Raw genomic sequence first — 15,600 nt, forward strand, 5'->3', positions numbered from 1 at the left:
GTGTCGCCGTGGTGGCTCCATTCGAAGGCGACGGCGGTTGTTCGGTCGTCTCTGTGTCGGTCCTCTTCTAAACTCCTCAAACGGACCTGGTACATACTGTCGGTTCGGAATCCAGTCGTCAAGCGAGATCTGTGTGGTTCAGCGTCGCTGGTATGAAGCGGAATATCTTTCATTTGAATCAGATCGCTGGTGTAACGATAGTTTGAAGACAGAGAGTCGGGCGGAGGAGCCATTTTGTCCCGACAGTGTGAGAGAAAAGAAAGACAGAGACATTAAAAACAGCAGACTTTTCAGAGGAAACATACATCTTAAATATCGCCTTCGGGGTTAAAAAAAGAGTCTTAACCTACGGAGCAAATCAAAACAGCTGCGAAGAAGGAGACTGTCCGGTGTGTGTTTTCGGATAACACACACACACACACACACTTTCCCTTTAAACACACTCTCAGCATCTATCGGTTTCTCATCCGTGTGTTTATAAGAGCTCAGATGGCGAAGAAGACCTATGATCTGCTCTTTAAGCTGCTCTTGATTGGTGATTCTGGGGTGGGAAAGACCTGCGTGCTGTTCAGATTTTCAGACGACGCCTTCAACACCACCTTCATCTCCACTATAGGTCAGTATCACACTCGAACCTACCCGCTCCCAGGGTTTTATTCATTGTTTTAAATGAGAAATGCTGTTAAATATGTGAGGATGTGCTGACTAGGCCTTGATTCTGGGTTTTAGCATGCTAACCGGCTAACTGATTCATATCAGCTGAGTGAATCAACTGAAATTGGTTCATTCGGAATCATATTCCAGGTTTCCGAAGGTTGATTTGGTCGTCTAATACTTTGTTGCCGTTCTGTTCATCTTTATATTTGGATCAGTTTTATTGAGGTTATTCGACTAAAGTTTTGCGTTAACATGTGGGTTGGCAGACTAATAATATTTTGATGCCAGATGAGTCAAACTAATGACTTTGTCAGCGTTTAATATGGTATTACTAACGTTACTTCATCCACATGAGATGATCGATGCTTTGTTTATGGTTTAGGTTAAGATAAACGTTTAATGTTCAAGTGGCCTGTTACATCCAGTAACCCCAAAATTCATCACTCTAAGGGTGAAACCGGTTAACAGACTGGAGCAACACATTTTTACTGTATTACTAGTGGTTTTAAGCAGCGAGTTATTTTTTTTAAACCATAAACAATTCATTACTGTGGCGTCATTGGGTGCGCCACTGCGCATGCGCGAGTCGGCTCATGCCAACAGAGTCCTTGCCTAACTGTGTTCTCTATACTAAATCTGTTATTACACTACCTCGTGGGTGCTTTCTGTATGATATCATCATGGGAAAGGCACATTTGAAATGGGATTTTCATTGTCTGCGTATATGTGTATATTTTGGGTTATGGCCAGGTGTAAGAGTGGCAAACAATTTCTCCACCCTTCTATATATAAAAAAAAAAAAAAAAACGTGTTACTTTGGAGCTGCCAGTGTACTGAGTAAGCGCTATATTATTATACCAGGGTTTTTCCACGGTACTTTTTGAGTATTTGGTGTCTAGAATCCATAGTAATACCATGGTACTTTTTGTAAGGAGATGAGCTTCCTAAATAGACCATGTTTAAATCGAAAGACATCAATCTGAATATAAAGTTGATAGTCTTTTCCTTTAGTTCATTTGACCCTATCATCATTTGTAACCTGACAAACATCAGTGAGCATGTAAATGGAAGAAAGACCGCTAGCTGGTTCGGATTGAGACAGATGTTTGGACGCCATTGTTGCAATATATGTACTTCCTGTCTTTACTTTTTCTTTGTGTTCAGATGCCCGGAAGGTAAATTCAGTGAGTTAAAATGAGAAGTATGCTGTACCTGTTAGATCACAGGAAACGCATGAACATATTCACTGAGAACAGCAAGGGTAGATGTCATTTAACAGATCTGCTCTTGAACTCGGTTTACGTACGGCAGGGTCATTTCTCTAGGGGTAACTGGAGATCTCAGTGCTAGGCCGGTTCATGGGGCAAATTTAGACACAACCGGCCCTGTCCCTTTATCTTAAGGAACTGATCCTAAATGCTCTTTCGTTGACCTTTTGTCCGATTTAAAAGAAGAAATGTCCAACGTTTGAAAATCTTTGGTTGTTGGTGTATTCAAGTTCACATTAAATAAAAATAAAAATGATTAGGTATTATTATTATTTTGCATTAACTGTCCTGTATTTTCATTATTATTATTAAATGTTTTAGGTAGGGGTGTAAGAAAATATCGATACACGATACTGTATCGATTCTCAAAAACAAAATATCGATATTAAAAAATTCAGTATTCATGGCAGTTGTTTCGTTTTGAGTTTATTTCCTGACCGCTAGATAGCAGATGCAGTTTTCTCTCATTTTTGTGGCGTTTTGTGCAGTTGTTGCGGTGCTCGCGTCACAGATTTTGCGAGTCCACCTGAAACATAAATTCAAACTGAAAAACCTGTGAAATCCAAGTGGAAAGGTTTAACATCTGTATTTATTTTATTGTTTTACGATTGTTTTGAGTTCTTTAAGAATCATGTTAGCACTTAATTTTTTTATTGATATTAAGCAGATGTGATTATTTTGTTTAGATCAAAATGTTATTACATTGTATATTACAATTGAAAACTTAAACTGTGAACCTTTAAAGTAGGGTCTAAAAAATAAATATGGTCTTTTTATAAAATACATTTTATACATATTATAAATTTAACTAAAGGATCCTGCTAGCACTTAAATTTTCCCCCTTTACCCGTACGGCACAAAAAGTGGTTCAGTAACATTGAATGTTACAGGAACTGATTATTGCAAATACAGATCCCACTTTGTTCCGGTTAAATTTTTTTATTGATTTATTTATTGCTAAGGTTTGCATATGGTGGCGTGTTCTTAATGACAGCTTTCCTTACTATATATATATATATATATATATATATACTATTCCTAAAATAAGAAGTATCCCAATATATCACCTTGCTTACAGTATCGAAGTGTATCACAACATATTGTATCGCAACCCCAGTATCATGATACGTATCATATCGTCAGATTCTTGGCAATACACATCCCTAGTTTTAGGTTATTTTCTTTATATTCTATTTATGTATATTGTTTGTTAGGTTTTTGATGGAAAGTGGAAAGTCGTGGTCCAGTGGTTAGAGAGTTTGACTCCTAACCCTAGGGTTGTGGGCTCGAGTCTTGGGCCTGCAATACCACGACTGAGGTGCCCTTGAGCAAGGCATCGAACCCCCAACTGCTCTCCGGGTGCCGCAGCATAAATGGCTGCCCACTGCTCAGGGTGTGTGTTCAAGGTGAGTGTGTGTTCATTGCTGTGTGTGTGCACTTTGGATGGGTTAAATGCAGAGCACGAATTCTGAGTATGGGTCACCATTAGGGCTGAAACGATTCCTCGAGTAATTTGATTACAAAAAATGAAAGAGGCAAATTCCTCTGCCTCGAAGCATCTTTTAATTTATTTCTTAATGTGACACAATGCGTTTACGTCACCCACAAAGTGGAAGGAGACACAAGCACTGCGTCCGAAATTACATACTGCAAGCAGTCAGCAGTGTTTTGATTTGAGGGCGCAGGCAAACATAAAGAGACCGTCGTGGCGTGTGTCCATTACAAGATAGTGCTGGCATACCACAACTAGGGCCCTATGATTTCCGCGATGCAGAAAACGTGGAGGGAATCGCGGAATCCAGTCATAAAAACATTCTGTTCTGCATGTCTCTCTTAATGAATTTGCAGCTCCATTCTTTGTTTATTTACACACACTGAAGTGCACATGATGCTCGCGTTGATTTCAGCGTCTGCTGTCACAATAAAAAAAAGGACGTGAATACATGAACAACATCTCCAGAACTGCTCTGACAGACACTTCATGAGCATTTGAACTAGAGCCCGACCGATATGGATTTTTGGGGGCCGATGCCGATGCCGATATTAACTTGAAAAGAGCCGATTTATAAGCCGATATTTTGATTTTGAAAATAAACTGGATATTAGACCCATTTGCTATAAGCTGCACTTACATAACATTCAATGGCAAAATATCTGCCTGTTCTATGTATGTGGGCTGTATAAACCATTTTCCAGAAGGGATTTATGTAAAAAAAAGCCTTAGATTACGGTCTCAATCACTAAACAATTGCACATCAAAAGTATATATTTTTTAACGATCAAAAAACAGTCTGATTTTAAACATTTAACACTTTTACTTTCTTCCAGTTGAAGCTGATTTTAACAGTCTGTGTGTGTACTGTAAATAAATTATAATACTAAAGTTAAAGTTAAAGTATTTGCAGAAGTAGTCCCACACTTTTGCTGCTACATCATTCACCCTTTTCAGCCATCTGTAGGGCAGAAAGAGAGACATAGAAAGAATAAGCATGTGTATTAATAATATCACCATGTATCATTACTCATGTCATCATTAGAATTATAATAATAATAAACCGGGATCTCCTACATAGGCAAAAATGAGAAATATATATATATTTTTTTATTTGTCAAGCAATAGGTATTAACCTCCTTATATTTAACAATATTATTTCAACATTTTCCTGTTATGTCTGTAAAGCTGCTTTGAAACAATATGTAAGAAAAAAAAAAGAAAAGAAAAAAGCGCTTGTTCAGCTCACATTTATTTACATGTCCCCTCTGATTTAATCATTTCTGACGCACCTACTGTAGTTACTGTAACTACACTATATTTGCTCTCACAGACACATTCACAACGGACCCGTATATCTTCTCCTCTTCTCTTTGTGCAGTCTGAATCAAAATGGTTAACGTTAGTGCCATGAACACACCGCTGTCAATTTTGAGAAGAACCACCTTCAAACAAGTTAATAGCAAGCATTTAAGGGGCCTGCTAAAAAGGAAGCTATATTAGCGTTAGAGTAACGTAACCAGCCTGAATTCACCAAATTGTTCCCTGGGCCTGAGGGTAGCCTCTTCTTCCTTGCTTCTCTCTTAATTCTCATCAGCAGGACTAGCGCTATCGCTCGCTTCTTACAACGGGACAGATACATGTTTGCTGCTGACCGAAAAGAGGAACAACAGACTATGAAAGAGCTCCCGCTAAAAGTTTTTAAAACTCCGCCTACGCCATAGCGCAGAGCAGGGCAAATCGCGTTGTATCTGAAAGGCAACGCTAAACCCAGCGGCCAAGCGCTGTGCATACCGCGTCCTGTGTGAAAGGCCCATTACGCGGTCATTATGTGGGAAACACACCGCAATAGAATAAGCACTAAACGCTAACTTTATAGTTCAACCTCTTATTAACGTTCGCGCTCTTCCACTGATAAACATGGTATTAGCTTTGTGGCTAATCTAATTTAGCAATGCATTAACGGCTGTAAGTGATGTTACAGAATATTTAGAAGTGATAATGATAGGACCGTTAACTAGAACTCCCACACCGTTTTTATATACAGTGTATGAACTAAATCTACAATCATTTCACATGACGAAGGACAGACTCACCTGGGTGGCTTGGCTGATCGCTTTCTTCTTTGTGGATTTCTGGCGCTGTTGCAACTCTGGAGCTGCAGACCGCCCTCTGGTGGGCAAACTATGCAACACTCATAACATGAGTGAAGAATATGAGACTGTTTCTCATGTTTCATCGGCCGTTATAAACGCCGATGCCGATTTAAATGCAATTAGCTCATATCGGCCGATAATATCGGCCGGCCGATATATCGGTCGGGCTCTAATTTGAACGTTTGATTTGAGTAAAACTAGCGTCACATCACATACACAGAACTGTAAAGGCACGTCAACCCATCAAAATAAAAGTCCGGTTTAGATTAAAGTCAAGTATTTGCCAGAGATGTATTAATATTGTTCAGCAGAATGTACATAGCCTACTACTACTAAAAAAAAAATCAAACATTATTTTTTTTAAGGTTTAATCACACAATATTTATTCCATGTTTTATTTTTAATAGTAAATCCCCTTTGTTTACCAAAAAGTTAAGTTTGCTTAATTTTCAATAATTAAAAGATAAATTAAATTAATGTTTTATGTTTTTAATGTGCATCTCAGAAAATGCTTTATTTAAAACCCCAATTGAATGGCACTTAAATGCACTTAATTTGTCTGTCAACTTTATTGTCATTGTTCACATTACGAGTACAGACAGAGAAACAATGGGTAATAATTAAATGGTTATTTTTGATGTATGCATTGCATTCTATGCATTTAAAAAAGTAAACTTAGTTGCTCATTTTAAGAGACCCAGGAGTCTTATTTTCTCTTGCATAATTAATATTGCACTTTAAGCAAAAACACATTTTATCCGATTACTCGATTAATCAATGGAATTTTTGGTAGAATACTCGATTACTAAAATATTTAATAGCTACAGCCCTAGTCACCATACTTGGCTGTATGTAGTCATGAAAATAAAGAAAACTCTTTGAATGAGAAGGTGTGTCCAAACTTTTGGTCTGTACTGTATGTCACGTCACTTGATAATTTTTGATTAAGGGGTCATATGATGCAGATTTACATTTTTCCTTTTTCTTTGGAATGTTACAACTCTTAGTGCATGAAGAAGATCTGTAAAGTTGCTAAGACTAAAGTCTCAAATCCGAAGAGATATTCTTTATAGAAGTTAAGAGGTAACCTGTCCTTCCTAAAACGGTTCGTTTTAACTGCCCCCATGTCTCTGTCATGATGTGTGAAGATTTGCATTACGCTGCCCAAATGTTCTCGCAAAGAAACAAGGTGTAACTTTTATTCTTATTCTCGCAGGCGCCATATCGTGGAGACACTGTTTCTCGTTGTCAAAGCGAAGCTACTTTGTTTGATCTTCCAAAAGAGAACACACCTAGAAATCAGTGGTAAAGTTGTATTAACAACACTGTTCCAGAACACTTTAATCCAAATATTCAGATGTGTGCAGCGCATTTTGCAGAGGACAAAAACTGTTTCCTGGGAGAGTTGCCTACAATGTTCCTATAAAGTTGGGCAATTCTAACTTTGCAAGGACAGTCTGGCGCTTCTGACACAGTCTGTAAGTACATTTTCATATGCAAAGAATTTGACACTGATGATCCAAATGCAAGTTTTGAGCAGTATAGAGTAACTGTTAGACATTGTTTTTTTTCGTTTCTCTGATTACAAATGCAGACATGGTTTTATGTTTATGCAATGCGATATGCAATGCATAAAAATACAGTACAAGTCATCATAATCAGTAATTATGTTCCCGCTGGATGCAAGAAATGTTTGTAATGGGTTTTATTGGTTTTGTCTCATAACATTTGTCACGTAACATTTTTGTCATGCACTTGAGGCATTTGGCCAATCACAATTTAGTGAATAGCACACTCAAATTCACATGATGCCAAAGAGCTCTTGTGCATTCGGCTGAGTCATGTAATTTCACTTCATCTTAAATGCTTTTATGATGCAAGATTAATGTTAACAGCCCACTGTGAACACGTTTGTAATTCACTTCAAGCAGAGTACGGTTGATTCTAAAGCATGCAGTGACATCAGCTGTTCAAAACTAAGCTCAGAATCGATTCAAGAAAGAATCATGATGCATTTGGAAAATCTATGAATCTATGCGGAATCATTTTCCCAGCCCTAGTTTCAGAACCTTAAACCACAATAAGCACATTGCATTACACCAAATACACAAAATAATGTTATTTATAGCGACGTCATATGACCCCTTTAATAGTTAATGTTTATATAAGCATGTTGGGCTGTTAACAAATGTTAGAACACTTTTATGTGATGCATGTTCCTAAAAAGAAAAAAAATCCTTTTTTCATAATGCATGTCCCTGGTTCTTCAAGGTTATTGTGAATGATTCCTCAGAGCATGTTATTACAAAGAAAAAGTATTTTGTTATAAAATTGTGCTGCTTCTGAAATTAATGTTGACATCCTGTGGTTTATTGAGTATTAGTCACTTTAAAGTGGTTTAATCTATGAAATAATCTGCTTTGATGGCATATGAAAGTTGAATAAAGTTGCCGTCACTGATTATGTTTCAGAATGACAAAACCTGGAAATGATCATGATTAGGAATTAAAACAAATATTAACCCGGTTTCTGTACAGACAAGGGTGTGTGCGCGTGACCTTTACAACTGTGTTTTTATCTCTGTGCTGTGAGTCACATGACTGCTCATGGAGTGTCAGGTGACCACATCACACCTGTGGCTTCCTGTTGCGATCTGGTGGAAGTTGTGAACTATGTCAACATGGAAACAGTGGTTTAAGTGATCAGATGAGTGAGAATTTGGATTTGTATTAATTTATCTTCTAATCAAGATATTCCATTTTATTTCAATTTTAATATTTCTTTTTTTAAATCAACACACAATCAATATTGACTACTTAAGGCCCGTTCATACCAAGCACGGTAACTTTACAAATAATGATAAAGATATATTTCTAAAAATTGTTCTCAAGATTAAAGAATAGCAGAATCCACACTACAGCTATGACGATAAAGGCACAGAGAAATGATATGGTTGGAATCATTTTCAGATCAATTTTTTTTCCAGCTGATGAATGATACAAACATTGACAGCCAATCAGATTCCATCCTATAACAAGCTCGAGAATTTAAAACAGCAGACGCAAGTGTACTTAGAATAAACAGACGGTAGTGTTCGCTTGTGTGGATCTTTATAGTTATTATTCTTGGTGTGAACGGGGCTAATTTTTTATGGACTAATTTTATTATTCTCCATGTTGTTCCAAATAGTACTCTATATTTATTTTTCTTGGCAGTCTATAATAAACGGGTAACAAATGCTACATCACTGAAACAACATTATATTATTGATTAGGGCTGGGTATCGATTCAGATGTTCCAGATCGATTCGATTTCGATTCACAAGCTCTCAAATCGATTCGATTCTCGATTCGATTTTCTATTAGAGCTGTAATCGGGCCTTAAAAGTTAAGCCCGACATGTCCAGAACCCGACACGTACATTTTGATTGACAGCTTTTTAAAAGCCCGAACCCATTTACAACCCGACATTATTCAAATGTATGCAGCACACAGCTCTTTTGCTTTTTGTCAGGAATGAGTCATTTATACGTGGTTTAACATAATTTATACATGACTAACGTAATAGGCCACTAGGAAGTTTGAACAAAGAAATAAAATAAGTCCTCTGTAACATCGTAATATCTAATCACTCTATAAATAGCCCTAGGTATAGGCTCATTTAGCATATACATAGGCCAACGCACCAATAAAAACAAGTCTTTCTTAAAAAATGTAATTAAGAAAAATTCTGAATTAAGATGGGTATTTGGCAATAACGAAATTAATTAAGATAAAGGCTCTGCCGGATTTGCTTCGCCATAGCAGCTGACATAATAAAATAATAATGCCAACATTAGCTTATATAGCCTACTCTGTCTGCATTATGCATTTAAGACTCAAATGATATTTAGTTATTATTTGAAAAACATTTACTCACCAAGATTAGGTAAGGCCTAAGTGTTTTTGTGGAGGAAAATGATTGAACTTTTCCAAACCTCAGACTTTGCTTTAGTTGCTGGTGCTACCAAAACGTAATCGTTAGAAGCAAGCCTCCGTTTCAACTACTCAGCATACATTTTCGCATCTTTCTCGCGCTAATCGAAACACATCACATGACTGCTCATTTACCGCACAAGCCCGGCCCGATTGGTTCGATTGGCAATGGGCTTCTTCATACTGCCCGAACACGTGGAATTGTGCTTTTAAAGACAACTGACCACGCGCACCTGTCCGCGCGGTTGTCTGCTCAGACTCGATACACACTCTCCGATGGCGATGTTTACATCAAGCCTGCATAGCGTTCCATAGTGGACTCGCGGACGCAGAAAGTATAAGAGGCTTTAAGATGCAGTCTGTAAGACGCGAACGGGAGCATGACCTGACGCACATTGCAGAAAATGTGTTCAGCATATGGTGAGCCGCATTTGAATTCGTGACGGAACCACTGCTTTAAACTGAATGAATGAATGATAGGTTCGTTGGTAACATCGCACAAGGCACATAAGAGGGTGACATCTAGTGGAGAAGATTTGTAATTAGATTAATGCTAATCTTACGTTCAATGTCTGCGGAAATAAATATGGAAAAAAATCGATTCATGGCCTTTGAGAATCGATTTTGAATCGACCACATTTTAAAAAACGATTAATCGAAAAATCAATTTTTTTTTACCCAGCCCTATTATTGATGATGTCATCAAGGCCACTTAAGTTTCGACCAATGACAGATTTCTTTCATAAAGCTAGTAGCCCTTAACATTTGACTATGAAATGTAATTCTTGATGGATAAAATAAAGCCCCCCCTTCCATTTTGTTTGACATCTTGTCACTTTGTGGAAATAATATGGATTATGAATTTTATTTCATGTTGACTTGAAGTGCATCTCTCTATCTCTCTCCTTCTCCTTCTTTCTATAGTTCGGAGCCTTCAAATACTCACCGGAAACTCCCTGCAGTCCCAAGAGAAAGCTTACACACTCACACACGCACCTTAACTATATTTGCTTTATTAAACTTTTAATTTAATCTATTATAAACCTTTAAACGCATAAAAAAGAGACTAATGGGGCATTTTCTTGCTTTTCTCTTCCTGTCTGGCACTAGTGCATTCTCTTTTTGTTTGATTGACAGGATCTTGGCTCAGTTGGGTGGTGATTCAGTCTGGACCCTTGAGGGGCCCCACAGCTGCAGAGGCTCATGGGAAGGGGTCTGATTGGCTGCCCATCAGGAACCCTTCTATGGCCTTTGTGTTCAGAACCAGTATAACCCAAGTTTTAAACCAGCCTCACATTTAGTGGCCAAATTCAGGTTTCTCAAACCGTTACAGAAATCATTTACTCACCCTTGTGTCACTTTAAACCAGAGAATCCCTTTCCTCTGTTGATGTTGGGCAGAATATCCAGGCTGCCCTTTTATTATCAATGTATTGGCCCCAAAAATGACAGCCTTAGCCCTTATTGTTTTAAATGGAGTAGCAAAATATTTTATTTAGCATTCCAGTCATGCAGGTTTGTAACGACATGACGGTTAAGATAACCGATAACAGAGTTGTCATATTTTGTGAATTGTTCCTTTTAAAGCCATATGTGGCATTAACTTGGCTCAAACTTTCTGCTTTCAAAGCCCAAAATACCCGACTGCAGTGTGAGGGTGAGGGTCCAGTCAAAAATCCTTTGACATGTTTCCAGGGTTAATCTATGAGTGTGTGTCCTCCACTTTAACTTTTGCACTGTTTTTATGAGTTTTCTGGTTTTATACTCTCCGTATCTCTTTCTAGCTCTGTTCTGTTTCTGCGGTGGCCTGTGTGTATTGTGTGAGAGTGACTCAGTCTTTGGCTGCTCATTCGTGGATCATTTCAGAAAGCGGCTCCCACCCATAGTGCAGCTGTGTGTGTTTATGGTTGGAGTTCTGCTCAGCATTAATGCTAAATATGTTGGTCAGTCTTTGTGCAGTCTTGGTACACGTGTTCACATTTTGGTTCGGCATACATGTCAGGGAAATAATGCAGGACAGAGATAAGCTGCTGTGAGAAAACTACTTGATTTAAGTTGTCCTATACATGAGGTGTGCTTTATATTAAAGGCTTCAAAGTAACTCATACGCACAAGTTTAAAGTGGCTTGCCCTCCTGTCAGATGTGTTTGCTGCTTAATGCATTTGAACGTTTTTTTTTTTAGTGCATATCTTGCATCTTATGTATCTATATCTCTACATGTTAGAAAGTCATGCTAGTATTTCCGTTTTGCATAAAGGATCATCCTGACACTAAGTGAAGAACCAGACGCATACACTTATAACAGATGGTTTGCAATAATTCTGAGTAAAATATAGATTTTGTCTAAATATGGAAGCACTTGAGATCTCTTTTCTAATATACAACAGCAGAATTAAGAGTGTGTTGCAGCAGCATTGTTTTTAAATCTAAAGACAGAGACATAATTTGTTCAATAAATTGCTGTTAAATATAAAAACAAGCAATTTGAAATTTTTCGAACATGCCAAACTAAGCCTCAAAATTGAGGAACATACTGAATCATAATTTTTGTGTATCGTTACACCCCTAGTTACACCATACTATGTTGTTCCTAAATACTTTGAGCAGTTTAGGTTGTTACTGACACTTACTAGTCCAAGTCTCTCTGCAAACCTCACTAATAAAGCTGTGCAGCAGGACAAACGCGGTATCTAACCAGCGATCAGTTCAGGACATTTTCCAGCATTCGTTTCTGTCTGAATGCTTTTACTGTGCCGTTGGACCATTAAACTCTCAGCAGTTTCACAGATGAACCTTTCCATTCTGCCTGTCCTGTCCGTGTTGGGCTGTGCTAGTCTCAACAACACACGCTGCTAGTGAGAGATCTCTCTACCCTACATCATCTTCATGAGCAAACACTGTGACCCTGCGTTCAGCCGCCCGAGTCTCTGCAGAAACTCATGTTTTCTGGTTTATTTTGTTGCTTTTAAAATAAAAAAAAATGGTAGAAATGTAGCGGTTTCTTGTCTCCTAAATAGTGCCTCAGGAGGACCGTAGATCCCCGACAATCCACTGCAAACTCACATTCAGATCTGACTTCATTCTAGTATGGAAAAGCATAGGTGGATCCGATCAGTTACCACTGAACAAAATTCCAGTGATTCAACTTTTTCTTTTCTCACTGAATATTCAGTTTCACTCACAGAATTAAAATTTGATTGTGAATGCTGTTTATTTTAAGTGTCTGTCTTCAACTGTCTTTCTGTTCTGTCTTTTTTAGGAATCGATTTTAAGATCAAAACAGTTGAATTGCAAGGAAAGAAGATAAAGCTACAGATATGGTAAGTGCTGAATGTGTGTTTGTGTGAGTTCATATTTATAAAATGCATTATACAAAATGGTGCTTTGCAATTATAACCATGTTTTTGTGTAAAATCAGTTTAGGTTTAAATATAAGTTATATAAAAATGTAATTATATTTGAATGAATATATTTAAAAATGGAAAATGATATAACAAACATATAACATTCAAGGAAAAACAACACTATAACTTAAAAAAAAAAAAAAGGAGTTTACTGTAGTATTACATAAGTCACAAATCTGACAATATAATTTTAACTTCAATGTAAACGGTTTAAATACCACAAATTCTTTGCACAACCCAAACATTACCCCATGAGTTACTCCCCCTCAAGCCATCCTAGGTGTATATGACTTTCTTCTTTCAGACAAAAACAATCACAGTTCTATTTAAAAATGTCCTGGCTTTTCCAAGCTTTATAATGGCACTGAATGGTGGTCAAGATTCTGAAGCAAAATAAAGTGCATATTGTTATTTGTACATTTGCCCTCGTTTATATGCAGGATACAAAATTACCACTTGTCACGCGCCAAAAGCCTGTAAATGGCTGTAGTCAGAAAATAAAACAAGGTATTGACAGGTTACCTGGAAAGTAACACCTCATGTAATGACAGTGTTGTTCCTCATAGTTTCATTTGTTAGCTTGTGGCCAGGAGTGTGTTACCATTCCGGAGTAATGAAAATAAAAGAAAGACGTTTTTTTGAATTTGTCTCAGTGATACATAAATTTTTTTAAGACACAGTTTACTTGAAATATTAAACAGAAAATCGACCAGATAGTTACACTCTCATTGGGAGAAAAATGTCTTCAATGAAATTACATTTGCATGTAGGAAATTGTGGCATTTGGCTCCATTTTTTTTATTTGAATCCATCTGAATGAATTATGTTTTACAGGTTTGGTGGATTTTCATGGAATTATGGATCAAGTTATTCATGTTTATCACCCCAAAACAGTTTTTAGTTTTTTTTTTCCATTTTGGATACTTTCTGTGAAATTGCCTTGTAGCCTATTGAAACACAATTGATTGTCCAACAGTAAAGCAGAAGGCAACAGTCAGCTGTGGTCACCAGCTGTTGCCAATCGAAGTGAAATTGGATCCATTGGGTCCTGAGCGTCTGGGCTGCTGTAGTGTCTGATTGTGGTTGTTGATGTGTTTGTGCAGGGATACAGCGGGACAGGAACGGTTTCACACCATCACTACCTCTTACTACAGAGGGGCCATGGGAATCATGCTCGTATATGACATCACCAACGCCAAGAGCTTCGAAAACATCAGCAAATGGCTCAGAAATATTGATGAGGTCAGTCTCCACACAACCGTACTGTAACCCTCAGACAACAGCCATTCAGGAAGGGATAGTTGCCTGCAAAAATGAAAATTCTGCCATGTACTCAACAAGATTTTCCAAACCTTTACATTAACGTTACAGAAGATATTTTGAAGAATGTGTGTAACGAAACTATTGCTGGTTCCCATTGACTTCCAAAAATATGGAAAATAAATAAATAAATACTGTAGAAGTCAATGGGAACCAAAAACTGTTTGTTTACCACCATTCTTCAAAATATCATCTTTTGTGTTCAACAGAAGAAAGAAAGTCATACAAGTTTGGAACAACACGAGGGCAAGGAAATGATGACACAGTTTAAATTTTTGGGTGACCTATCCCTTTAATAGGATTGTGCAAGTCTGAACAGAAAATGTTGTGATTGTAGATCAGTTAAACTGGAAAAGTAGTTTTGCCCTAAGACCCGGATTTTACACTTGATATTCACAATAGTTAACAAAGGTGTGCTGAAAATTAAACTTCAAAATGTATATCACTATGAAAATGCAGTGTTATTTTATTATCATTGATAATACTGTTAAGATTTAGATTCAATTTTTTATACATTCAGTTCTCATTTTAATTTATTTTGTGTGTAAGCCAAAGTTGAAATGTTGCCTTGGCTACCGTGTGGAATATTAAAAAGACATAATTTATTTAAAATTTCTCATTTTAAAATATTTGCATGACTTGAAATGAATATTTAATTGAAATAAAATATAAAAAACCTTGTAAACATGTAAAATGATTGTGACATGGGCTGAATAGGGAAATGTTGGCCAGTAATTGACTGCCCAGAACACATTCTGCTCTAGTGAAACCAAATTGCATGAAGTTTTTTTTATGCATAGTTTTTTTTCATGGTTTTTGAGACACATTAATTTCTACCTAAATACAGAGTTTCTTTGAACAAGCATCTTTTGACGTCAATGAAGAAACAATATGGGAAGTGTTTTCTCTTCCCTTTTAAAAAAATATTAAGCCCATTTATTTTAGTTGCCGTACTATGCATGATCATATGGTTAGTTTTTTTTTTTTTTCATTTTTATTATTGTTGTTATAAATAGAACAGACATTTTTGAGTTAAGAACCGCTGGTGTCTGACTTTTGAAGTTCCAGTCCTGCAAAAACACCAACTTACAGACACATAGTCATGGAGTGAAACTGCTGACTGTTAGATTTTCAGTCTGATGAGTTATACAGGATTTCCCAACAATCAGCAATTTCAAGAGAACTTGTATAACATGAGAATCCAGGAGGGATGTGGTTGTGTGTTTGGTGGCATGACTGATGCAAACTCAGTTCTTCAATACTGTTTCTTCTGTGACCTCTGGAGCCACTTTAAGCGAACTATCAGTCTGGACATCAGGATTTAGTGAG

At 37.2% G+C, this 15,600-nt stretch overlaps 1 protein-coding gene across 1 annotated transcript in view; it reads left to right on the plus strand.

Annotated features, from left to right (window-relative positions):
* LOC113075071 (ras-related protein Rab-10) overlaps positions 1–15,600 on the plus strand; it is a 25,962-nt gene continuing 10,362 nt past the window's right edge. The window contains exons 1-3 of the mRNA XM_026247789.1: positions 1–616; positions 12,807–12,867; positions 14,055–14,193. Of these exons, the coding sequence (XP_026103574.1) occupies positions 490–616; positions 12,807–12,867; positions 14,055–14,193 (327 nt within the window). The 5' untranslated portion in view covers positions 1–489. The remainder of the gene's footprint in view (positions 617–12,806; positions 12,868–14,054; positions 14,194–15,600) is intronic.

The sequence above is a fragment of the Carassius auratus genome, unplaced genomic scaffold, assembly GCF_003368295.1.
Source record: "Carassius auratus strain Wakin unplaced genomic scaffold, ASM336829v1 scaf_tig00016351, whole genome shotgun sequence".
NCBI classification, from domain to species: domain Eukaryota; kingdom Metazoa; phylum Chordata; class Actinopteri; order Cypriniformes; family Cyprinidae; genus Carassius; species Carassius auratus.